Raw genomic sequence first — 12779 nt, forward strand, 5'->3', positions numbered from 1 at the left:
GGGCAGCAGGGGCAGTCGTCTACTCTCCCCTCAACCATGGTTTGCCTCCTTCTCCAGACTTTTCATAGCTCTTGCCAGTTGCTGCTGTGGGTCAGGCCAGGCCAGGCCAGACCTTCTAATTGCTGCATTGTCAGCACTGCCCTTCTCTCTCTGCCTGCTGGACAGGGAGCAGCAGCAGTGCTTTGATCCCTGCCCCAGGCCGGCCAATAGTGAGATATGCCCTTCTTATGCCCCTGCTCCCTAGGGTAGGACCGGCATGCCACCTCCTTGCCCTCCTCTGGGATGGGTCTGCCTGATACTGCTGTGAGTCTGCTCCTGGGAACATCATCTCATATGTCTCCATCTCACTGAGTCACCTGTTAGTAAATATGGTTGGAGGGAGAGAGAAAACTCAGTGGTTTGAGCATTGGCCTGCTAAACCCAGGGTTGTGAGTTCCCTCCGTGAGGGGGCCATTTAGGGATTGGTCCTGCTTTGAGCAGGGGGTTGGACTAGATGACCTCCTGAGGTCCCTTCCAACCCTGATATTCTATGCTACCTCCCTCCCCTGGTCCCAGAAGCAGGGATGCTGACACACTTTGCCTCCTCCAGAATCTTTCTGCAATGACATCCCTTGTCATTAACTGATTTACTTGCAAGTTCTCAGAAAAGTCATCCTGTGCCCCACAAAGAAGTGCTGTAATTTGGGGGGAGAAGCAGCAGCACACATCACCTTTAACAAAGAGGCAGAATCCCTGTTTTCAGTGAAAAACCTCAACGCAGCCTTGCCTAGTTACTGAATTGAAAGCAGCACTGGTACAGGGAGCAGTGCTGCAAAGACAATGATCGATTGCGTGGTATATGCATTAAAGCAGCCAGTCACGAGGCCAAAGAGAGGAAGAGAACTGAATAAGCATGACTGAGGCACAATCACGTTTCAAGAGATTTACTAACAGGTGAGTCAGTGAGGTGGAGATGTATGAGATGATGTTCCCAGGAGCAGGCTGTCACAGCAGTAGCAGCCAGACCCATCTCAAAGGAAAGAGAAGAGACCAGAGACAGATGAGCCAAGATTTGTATCATTAAAATATAAATATTAGAGCTTGTCATAAGTTCTTATCTCAAGTGCATTGAAGTCAATGGAAAGACTCCTGTTGACTTCAGTTCACCGACGTGGAACAAGACTTTTTATTTGTGGAATGATCTGTAATATAGAATTGTAATTGATTATTTTAAAGTTTTTCTGCATAGGAAGCATGATCCATTACACATACCATCCACCATGGAGTCCACTGATATTATTTTTTTAAAGCAGGAATTGTGGGTGGGAAATGTGTTTATTGTTTAATGTTTTATTGGTGTTAGACTACAGAGACCTCAGTTATTCATAGAAAAATGTAGTTTTCACCTATTTGAATCTTCCCTGTAAACATGCCTCAAAAAATGCTGTTTATATTCCCAATCAAGTCTCAAAAGAGCCCTACAGAATGCAAAATTTAAACAGCAGCTAAAGCCAATCCAATTCCCACTGAATGAGTTTCAAGGATTTTTTTTACCTCAATCAGATACATAGTTTAATACTTCTTAGGCCTCAAAATGTATGAGTTCGCCATCCAGAATATTACCTCTATGAATGGCAGGTCAGAGGTTCAAATAAGTGAACTGAAAAGACCATTACTCACTTATTTTGCTGTGGAAATGAATAGCTAGCAAAGTACTAAGTGTAATATTTATTTTTCAAAATCACTAAAAAACCCCATATTTATGGAGATGCAGATTTACATAACAGAGAAAGCAACTTTTGAAAATGTACAGTCCATTTCATATTATTGCACTCACTTTTTTATAATATACAAGGCATTTTAAAGGGGTTTCAATAAAAGAAGTAATATTTATATAAATAAGTGTCAATATACAATATCATACAAGAAGTGTATCATCTTAACAGAACACCCAAAACCTAACTAGATTGGAATTCCAATGTCTCACGTGATCTACTCTAATCCTCATCAATATTTTCACGTATACAGTTACATACCCATATGCACAAGCAGCTAACATTCCAAAACCTGGCTGTGGATAATTGATCCAGCTTTTTGGGAAAAAAAAAAAACAATTGTAGAATGTAATTAGGACTAATTCTGAATGAGGGCTGATTGGAAATGTCAGTCACACAAAAATTCTTAATACTTTATTACCCTCAAAAGGGTTTTATTAGGACTGGGATGAAAGTAACCAGCCAAACTGTCTCCTCCCAACTTTAGGCTTAATCCTGTAGTCCTTAACACAGATACAATTCCCAGAGAAGCCAATGAGAGGTTTTCATACGTAAGGACCGCAAGATATTGTATGCCCAGTATCATACTAGAGCCCAATCCCCCCAATATCCAGTATGCACATCCTTCTGAGCTGCTCCAGCCCTGGAAGGCAGATCTGTGACGGGCCAGCTTATCCAGAAGGAAGTTTGCCCTGCTCTGAAAGCCATTCCCTCCACTCCAGGTCCATGTTGAAGAACTGCAGACCTGTTTGGGGCCAGGGACAAATTAATGTCCATATACATCTTGACTGGTAACATGCTTATCTTTCTACCTGCAACTGTGTGGCCCTAAAGAGATACAATAGCCTTGAAATGCTTAGGGAACTGAGTGATGATCCCTAATATGAAAAAGGACCATCTTGGGCACTGGCCTCCAATCAGTGAAGCTAAGAATGAAAACCCGAAGTTATCTGCTGGGGTCTGGGGAACTTTCTGTATAATTCCTCACAAATCAGTGGTCAGCTGAAAGGTGCTGGGTTGGTTCCTTGATCATTGTTCAGGACAGAAAAGGATTATATCTCTGAGTCCTATGACCCCATTCTTTTATCTTACAGCTAAAGAGAGAGAGACTCATCACAACTGATTCTGTCCTCACACCAGCTTTCACACAGATGTAAAACTCTTGACTTCCAATAAGTTACTCTGAATTAACACTGGTATAAGTGAGACCAGAATCCATCATAGAAAATGTAAGGTTGTTGGCACCTTAAGGTTCTTTCCTAGCTCACTGATGTATAGGATAGGAAGGAGGCTTTGTGACTGTGCCAGCTAGAGGTGCTCAAGGAACCTCCATGCCTTATTTTGGCTTTTTCAGGATCCTAGAAAAGTAATAGTTTACAGTGTAATAAAGAATCATTCCTAGTAAATTTCAAAAGAGTACTGTAGAGTCATCTGTTCCTAGAGAACAGTAACAGGTACATGTTGTCAGATCTGCTTAGCCTGATCTATTAGTTAGATTTCTTTTCATACCTATTAATTTCACATTTCCAATCCATATACTCTCACTCTACATTAACTGCACAGCAGGATTTCATTTGCACCATGTGTTGTACAACTCTTACTTTACCTCTACAAGGTGAAGATTGAATACAAATGACCATATTCTCCACTCTTTCCTTTTTGAAAGCAGATTCCTAGAACATGGACTTTTAAATTGATGAGTAATGTTACCTCAGCACAATTGCTGAAAAATTCTATTGTAATAATTTGAACTCCTAGTAGAATCAACAGAGATCTTCTGTTTCCTATCACAAAACATAGCTTTGGCAAGAAGAATGATCACATGGCTTAATATGTCAGGGTTAAAAATTATACATCAAACAAAAGAATATCATTAGTAGAACTGTATCATAATATTCAGAACATGTTAATAAACCATAGCACTTACATGTTAAATCCATCATCCTTTAAATTATATTTCATATTTTATCTCACACACAAAAACCCACCTAGTTTTGATGTTGACATTTGCCCAACATATATTTCCAAGTATGTGTAAAATAAAAGGGAGTATTTGATAACTGAAAAATGAAAGCTTTATAAATCACTGTCAGACAGTGAAAAGTATCTGCAAATAAGTGTCTGAAAATTATATTATCTACTATATGTCATTTTCAAGATACCCCTCAAATTCAGTAAGCTTAATATATAAGATGAAAAGCTTCTGCTTTGAGTTCACACTTAAGTAAGGGATCTGTATGCTTCTTGGTTCAAAATTTAGTAAAGTTCTAATGCTGCACTGGAAAAAATGCCATTTTTCAAAACACAATGGTGGTTTACCATTTTAAAATAGCAAAGTGTCAATCCTGTACTGTGTGTGTGTGTGTGTGTGTGTGTGTGTGTGTGTGTGTGTGTGTGTATATATGTGTGTGTGTGTGTATTCACTATACTGCATTAAACTCTACATGCATATTTATGTATCTACTATATGTACTGTTTGTCTAACTTTTTCAGATTTTGATCATTCCTGAAAAAGGCATCACAGTTTGTCATATTTTCTCCCTGTTTTCAGCATAAATTTAAGCTAAGCTTTTCCTCCCAATATGGGGCCTGATACCACAGTGAGGTCCATGTGGCTGGAATCCTGCACCCACATTGAGCCTCACTAAAGCTAACAAAGTTGCATTCAAAGCTCATTGTAGGATCAGTGACAAAGTGAATCTAATTCTGCAGTCACTCCATATGCAGAACTTCCACTAGCTTCATTGGAAATTCTGTGGGTGGAGCACCTGAAGGCTGCAGCCCCGCATTCATCTTTTCAGTACCCAGATGTTGTTGGCATCTCTCCCTAGATAGATACTCTAATGTTCATGTAACTTGAAAAAAACCCATATATATTTTTATATCTAGACAGAGAAGTTGTGTAACTTTTCTGTATACCTGATCTCTGGATGCCACAAGGAACTCTATGCATTTCCACACATCACAAGTTGTATTCTAGCCGGAAACACAACCAAAAGAAAATGTTTCATTCAGTAAAGACTACTGACTATAAAAATAATTTGAATAAATACATCTGAATATGGTATAAACTAGAGATTGGTTCCAGCTACAACGTTTGGGTCCCCCAGACCTTTTCAACACCACATATCCAGCAAACGCTCATTATAAATATTGGGGCCATTTGCAGGCTGCTGAGCTGCCTCCAGGTTTGGATTTGGAATGCCTCTATTGGTCAGGGCTGTTTCTATGGTTTTGGGCCCATGACAATTTGAGGACACTGGACCAAACAACTTGTTCTCACTGTTAGGGAGGATGATTCCTTTTTGCTTTGTCACTTGTGTGTTATTCAGTCATCTCAAACTTAAGCAAATAAATTGTTCTAACCTCTCATACCATATTCTTTCTTCCCCTCAAACAGCGTATGATAAATAATACATAGGAAAACAACTGTTATAGATACATGCTTTGAATATTGGTGAAAAATCCAGGATAAGTACAGGTGACATTCAATTGTTTCTACAATATGGTTTTTCAGCTAATGAGTTATGATCTATGCAGATAAAGCCAATTCCATAATTCGGAATCCTCATCAACTAGTCCACTACCCACTCAACCCAAGACATATTTACAATACGTACGCTGCATGTGAAAATAAATATTTGAGAAGAAAAGTAACAAGAGTGGCCAGTTCAAATTTAACTGGACAAAATCTAGATATTTAGACCCAAATTTTCAAACTTGAGTTTTTAAACTTCGGCAACAGTGATCCTCTTTTAGGCACTCAAATGAAAGTGGGTGGATTTTCAGAGGTGCCGCACCCCCACTGAAGATAATGGGAACTGTGAGCGCTCAGCATCTTTGAAATCAGCCCACTTTTATTCAGGTGTCTAACTTTAGGAACCGAAGTTTGAAAGTTCAGACTGCAATTTTTACACTCCAGTCTTAATTATATCCATAAGTTATACCAAAACTGCTACCGTCCTTCCAATCCTCTGCAGACAGTCATCCAACATTTGCAACAGATTTTCTTTTCCTAAACAAAAGGTCTGCACACAGATTTCTAATGTATGAATATGGTGTGATATTCAGATTTAATGATATGTCACTGAGAGCTGATTTAACAATGTTGTGTGTTCAGTTCATAGTTTTCTAGATGATTCTGAGCTTCATGACAAAATGTTTGTGGTTTAGATTTACAAAGCTGTGCAAAATTATACTTCTTTTTGTCATGCCTCTTTAGCAAAACTGCACTTAGAAGAATAAAGTGAGCTTGTTCCAGATATTCTCCTTTTATAACAAATACGGACTGGACCCCCAAGTCAGTGTGTTGAAGTCAAGTTATAGCTAAGTAATACAGTCAAAATATCCATCCTCATTAGCAGGATAGCAACGAATGAGTTATGGGCTCCCAATCTCCAAGCACTAAAAATACTGGGAACAGGCAAAACATTTCAAACAGAATCTGCTAAAAGGTTTAGAAGTTCCATTAAAATACCACCTGACACAAAAGTCCTCTTACTCTTTGGCTTTTTACATTCTGGGAAAGTAAAGTTTATAAAAACACTGCATGACACAAATATGTTCCTTGTTTGCATATCCCAGTGCTCCTCTGATGCTTTTAGCAAGCTGCTAGAGAGCATTATGTCACTTCTACACAGCTTCAAAAACGTAAGGACAGCTGGTAGTCTGTTTTGAAAGGATTACTTTTAATGAACATGTCGCCTTAAACAAGCGTAGCTAGAAATAGTGCTTCTGTCATACTGAAGTTCTAGGCTTTCTGATCAGCAACTGAACTGGCCCCTCTGGGACAGATTTAATGATGTTCCAGGCATCATAGTGCATGAGACCAATCAGTGATTTTCCACTAATGGCAACAATTTCATCTCCAGCTTCTATTTTTCCGGCTTGTTCTGCGGCGCCACCTATGAGCAAATAAGTTACAGTCAATATAAAAACAAAGGGATCGCTTTCCACTGTGACAAATGGGAAATAAATAATTCTTCTAACAATGCCAATTGTATTATTAATCCCTGAGACTCAGCACTAAATTTATTCCAACATAGTGCACACAGTAATAGTAAAGTATCAACGTAGCTCAGATAATGTTTAATTCTGGTTATTTGAGATGTCGTGTAAAACTAAGCTTCTGCTGAGATTAACTAAGCAATATGGGGGCATCAAAACTGCTGTATATTGACTAATATTTTGTAAGAAAATCTATTGAATTAAATAAATGTGCATGTTCATGTGGACAAAAATAGTTATTTCCACAGAAAATATAACAGGCCATTTTTTGCCCAGTGTGAACCTCAATGGAATTTTAGCATTTTATTCTCCAGAGGATAAAACAACAGACACTAAAATCGTTAGTGACAGTGAGGGGGCAAACCAAGGACAACAAGCTTTAGGATATAGACAGAGGCAAACTTCCTGTACAGTTAGAAACCATACGTTAGTGATCAAGTGTATTTTCTCTATGATGATAATGTAGCTGTATCATCATGTCAGGGCTGCCCAGAGTGGGGAGCAAGTGGGGCAATTTGTCCCAGGCTCTGCAGGGCCCCCATGAAAATATAGTAATCTATAGTATTGCAACTTTTTTTTATGGAAGGGGCCCCCGAAACTGCTTTGCCCCAGGCCCCCTGAATCCTCTGGGCAGCCCTGCATCATGTATCAAAAAACACCAGTAGGAGTTGTAATTAATGACATAAATAGGAATGTTCCAAATAAACACACAATGATGGCCTCATACAAAATGAAAAGTGACCCTCCCCCACAAAATAAATGTTTACATATTAAATATTACAAAATGAAACTGATTTGTGGCTAGGTCATATAGCTTTCATTTTGACTCTTTTTCCTTATAAGAGAATAGGAACATGGGGCCTGATCCTGCAAGATGCTGAGCACCCTTGGATCCCACCAAGTCAATGGGAGCTAAAGAGGCTTAGCTCCTTGTAGGAGGCACTCAGCTTTTCACACGATCATATCCATAAGAGCCAGGACTAAACTATATGAAAAGTACAAGGAAGCACTGGGCATTGGTTTCTATTCTGCATGCAACACATGCAAAGTTTAGCCATCTGGCTGACAGGCAGAGCATCCAAGAATGGCAGTTTTCCAATGCACATGCACTGTGTATTGTACTCTTGGGAGAAGACTGATCACTGTGCTAAGAGCACCTGAAGCAGAAAATTAACACCATATTGTAGATTAAGAACTTCAGAGGAAAGCTCAACAAAAACAAAAAAAGAGAAAAGGAGGTAAAAAGTCAGAGCAGGAGAAGTAGTATTTGGGAAGAACACAGAACCATGGTTTCACTGCACTGTCCTTCACCATAAGTGTCAGCTTTGCTTTTCACAGGAATGGGAGACAACAGATGAAAAGGTAGCTTTTTATAGAATACTGCTGTAATGCTAGATGAAATGATATTGCTGGCTGCAGTTCAATATTTACAGTAATGGGTAAGCCTAGCACATAATCACAGCACACTTACTCAGTCTTTCCACATTAATCCTACAAACACTTGTTAGCAGGTGTGGTACTTACTACCATGATCCGTGTTTTTAAGAGTAGGCCTTTAGTTATTAAGAGGTATAGAATGCATCGGAAAATAACTCAGCTCCATAATTATGCAATTCAACCAAGTCGGAACAATGTATAGTAGAAGAAAATGGGATTACAGCCATGTAAATATATTTTCCAAATACCTTTAAATATTCTTTTTACAAGCAAAGGTCTGTCTCCAGTAATTGAAGCTTTTCCACCATCAAGGCTGAACCCCAAGCCAGCAGAGGTTTTCCATAGTTCAACAGAAATAACATCACTCATATCCACATTTGGACCTGCAACAGAATACACGCAGCATTTTGTTATTGACCTACAATTCTTACTTCTTTGCTATGGTGAGAAAATGATCCACAATTTAATTTCTACTAAAACTGCTACATGTTTTCAGTCAGTTTTTTTTTTTTTAAGGGCCGTGCATATTATGCTGTTGCACAACCCACAGTGGCCTGGGCAGGTCAGCTTTTACAATATGCAATTACCCATTGGGGTGGAGTAATTCAGATTTCTCACGTTCAACAAGGATGTGCCTAGACATTTTTGTGGGTGACATTAAGGAGGCCTGATGAACATTTGCCCAATGGGATTTAGTAAAAATTAATTTTAAAAAATTGAAGTGTTTAAAAAAAAATCACAAGAACAACGAGCTGCAAAACTTTATAGTCTTCAGTCTGATACTACTTATTTAGGTCTTGGATGATGGGTTTCTAAAGAGCAAGTCTGTCCAAACGTTAATTTGATCAAAACCCATTCATTTTCTTCTATTTTTTTAAAGGAGGGTTTTTTAATATACTGACTTGTGTGAATTTATGCTCCTGCTCTCTAATCAATGGATATGTCAGATCTCTACCAGTGTGTGTATGCTGTCCTCTAGCAGCTGGACCACAGAAGTTATAAACCATAATATTGCTACACCTAATAGAAATTATGCCATAGCTCATGTAGAAATGGCCCCATGAATTTGGAACAAAGGAGTAGATGCGATATATCTTGATTTTAGTAAGGCTTCTGTCATAGTCACACATGACATTCTTAAAAACAAACTAGTGAAGTGTGTTCATTCTAGATGAAATTACTAGAAGATGAGTTCATAACTGGTCAAAAAGCCATGCTCAAATAGTAGTTATCAGTGGTCCAGTGTCAAACTGGTAGGGTGTATCTAGTGGGGACCCACCATATTTTCATTAATAAAACTTAGATAACAGAATGAAGAGCATGCTTTTAAAATTTGCAGATGACAGCAAACTGGGAGGGGCTGCTAGCACTTTAGAGGACAGAATTAAGAACTCAAAACGACCTTGACAAATTGGAGAATTGGTCTGATTGCAACAAGATGAAATTCAATAAAAGACAAGTGCAAAGTACTACACTTAGGAAGATAAAAATCAATGTACAACAGGCGAGGCAGTGGTACTGCTGAAAAGGATCAGGGGTTTATAGCAGATCACAAACTTAATACAGGTCAAAAATGTGATGTAGTTGTGAAAAAGGCTAATATTGTTTTGGGGAATATTAACACAAGAGTCTCGTATGCGATACACTGGAGGTAACTGTCTCGCTCTGTGTGGCACTGGGAGGCCTCAGCTGGAGTATTCTGTCCAATTCTGGATACTACATTTTAGGTAAGATGTGATTACACTGGCAAGAGTTCAGACAGCAACAAAAATAATCAGAGGTTTAGAAAATCTGACCTATGAGAAAATGTTAAAAACAGTCATGTTTAGTCTTGAGAAAAGAGTAACGGGCTTAATCTGCAGGAATGGAGATTTAGATCAGATATTGGGAAACGCCTTTGAACTACAAGGATAGTTCATCTCTGGAATATGCTTCCAACGGTGGTGGTGGAATCGCCATCACTGGAGGTTTTTAGAACAGGTTGCACAAACACCTGTCGGGGTGGTCTGGGTTTACTTGGTCTTGCCTCAGCTCAGGGGGCTGGACTTGATGATTTCTCAAGCACATCCTTCCAGCCCTACAGTTCTATGATTTATGTTCTATTCCCTGCCCCAGTGACTGCCAAATTTATACAGCCATGGAATTATCATAATTTAGTGCAAACTGTTGAATTTCAAAACTGTACCTTAGGCATCTGAAATTGAGCTCTGCCAAATGGGAAGGTGCTTATGTAAATGTATGGGCTAGCATGCGTTTGTCCTGGGGGAATTCTGCACTACTGTGCAATGCAGAACTTATGCAGAATTCTGGATTTCCCCCACAGAATTGGGGCTGCAGAGTTGCTGGCCACCAGCAGGGGCCATTGGACTCTGCAGAGCCCAGCTCGCAGTGATTTGAGGGCCCAGCCCAGTGGGGATAGAGGCTACACAGTCTGGCTGCCGGCCTGATCCTCGTCCTCTCAGAGACAGAAGAGGGCCTGGGAGAATTTTTTCTGTGTGCAGAATTTTTTGGCACAGAATTCTCCCAGGAGTAACAGCTGCACTCCACAGGATGGACCCTAAGTGAGATCATGTTGCTCTCCAGTAGCTGCAGCCCACAGAGGCTATGAACCCTTCAGCTCAAGTGGCAGGAACACTTCTGGAGCAGAGAGTCAGGGAGGTCCATTACAATGACGTCCATTAAGTCTATGTGGCCATTAAATAGTTACAGAAAGGCCATTCTAATCAAGATGACATATGCATCCTGATATATGTGGTCTCCAGAGACACCACTACATCAAAATGAAGATACCAATAGGCTGCATATTAAAATATAATGGGCTGCATTTAATCTGCAGCATACACTTTGACCACCCCACTTTGGTAATAAATATTTTGGTAATAAATTATATTTGGTATAAATCTGCATGGTTCCATTGAAAACAAACAATGGAGTTACACCAATCCACAGAATTGAGGATCACATCCATTTATTTATAAAGTGATACGTCTCTCTTTTACAGCTATTTGGATGCTCTACCGTGATTCAGGATAAAAACACTAGAAAGGCAAGAAAAATACCAATATAGAAAAAAACAGCTTCAGCTAAAGCCTAGTACTGACAATTTCAAAAGCGAGTCACTAACTTTTCTGTGCCTCCATTTCTTTGTGCCCAGCTTGAACTGAGCACCTGGAGCGCTAGTGGCAGATCACTCTGGAGGGATTCTGCATTATCAGATCTCTTGGTGATGACAGTTATTCATCATCACTAATTGACTCCTCTTCTCCAGGGTGGGTATCAACGGAACCACTGAAGTGCAGCCCCAGAAACACCAGCAATATTCCTGAAGCCACAGAACATGGTCAGAAAATATCAGCTGACCAGAATGGTAAAGTGTCCTAGTTCTAAAACCAGGAGATCCATTCAGCACATCTCAAGATAATCTCAGCTCCAAAGCAAGGCCAAGTGGTCATTTGGAACCTATTCATAAGGCCACTGATATCCACTGGGACCAGGTGCTGTTAAACTGTCACTTTTCCCCAGTCTCATCTTTGGAATGGATTGGGATTTGGTTAGACCTCTCTGTTTTCTGTAATATCAAAATACCTTTCTTGTATATTTTCATAAAAACATCATAAAAATTAAATTCTGCCATTTTATAGATCAGTTCCACAGTCCCTGTGAATAATAAACTGTAGTTCTAGGTTCGATTTCTTTGTTTTTGCACTCGCTATTATTATTTTAAACGCCTTCAAACACACAATCCCCAACTTCATCCTGAACTGGACGAGTATGTGTAAATCAAGAATAATTCTTCTTTTGCCAGAAGGTTATGAAATAATCATTTTAATTATAAACAGGAGTCCTGTTAGACCTGATGCAAGCCATACTGAAATCAATGGAAAATTGGCGATAAACATCAATGGGAGTTGAATCGGGCCCTAAATGTTCATCTAAGTGTCTACTTATTTATGATGGCTTCTAAAAATTGCATTTGGGTTCCAAAGAGTACAAATAAAAATTAAAATTAATTTTGTTTGCTTTCTCTGATCACATAAGAAACGGACACTTATAATCTGAAGCATATGGACATTTTCCCCTTGGTCTGCTCTGCAGTGACTCCCTTCCAACTATTCTTGGACTAAGATCATACCTGTTCCTATTTCCATGGTAACATCCTTTCCAGGCACAAAGTGTTTTCTGCTGGTAGCTGATATTTCAAGTCTGGACGAAATCTTCTCTCTGTCTTTCTTTTTCTCGACGACAATGACTGCATATTTGTGCAGTCTTGCCTGATGCAGAGCATTCAGAACGTCTCCATGGACAGAACCCGCCAGAGACATGCCATTAATTGACAGAATGAGATCTCCACAATGGATAGTCCCTTCTTGAGATGCCACACCCTTTGAAAACACCCTGTGGACCTAAAAGAAAGATTATTACTTTATACTCTGACAGTATCATGAATATGCATAGTGCTGTACAAATCAGATACAGGTGAAGGCTCTGCTCCCAAAAAGCTTATAATCTAAGGGTTTGATACTCTAAACACCATTAGGCATAATGTTTACTCTTAGGTCTTGTCTTCACTGTGGGCTAAAT

At 39.4% G+C, this 12779-nt stretch overlaps 1 protein-coding gene across 3 annotated transcripts in view; it reads right to left on the bottom strand.

Moving 5' to 3' along the window:
• Window positions 1–1404: 1404 nt before the first annotated feature.
• Window positions 1405–12779, bottom strand: part of PDZD2 (PDZ domain containing 2) — a 260890-nt gene continuing 249515 nt past the window's right edge. For all 3 annotated transcript variants that reach the window (XM_075066889.1, XM_075066890.1, XM_075066891.1), the window contains exons 22-24: window positions 12331–12601; window positions 8447–8581; window positions 1405–6658 (exon numbers count right to left, since the gene is read on the bottom strand). In XM_075066889.1, the coding sequence (XP_074922990.1) occupies window positions 6492–6658; window positions 8447–8581; window positions 12331–12601 (573 nt within the window). In that variant the 3' untranslated portion in view covers window positions 1405–6491. The remainder of the gene's footprint in view (window positions 6659–8446; window positions 8582–12330; window positions 12602–12779) is intronic.

The sequence above is a fragment of the Chelonoidis abingdonii genome, chromosome 6 (assembly GCF_003597395.2).
Source record: "Chelonoidis abingdonii isolate Lonesome George chromosome 6, CheloAbing_2.0, whole genome shotgun sequence".
Classification (NCBI taxonomy): domain Eukaryota; kingdom Metazoa; phylum Chordata; order Testudines; family Testudinidae; genus Chelonoidis; species Chelonoidis abingdonii.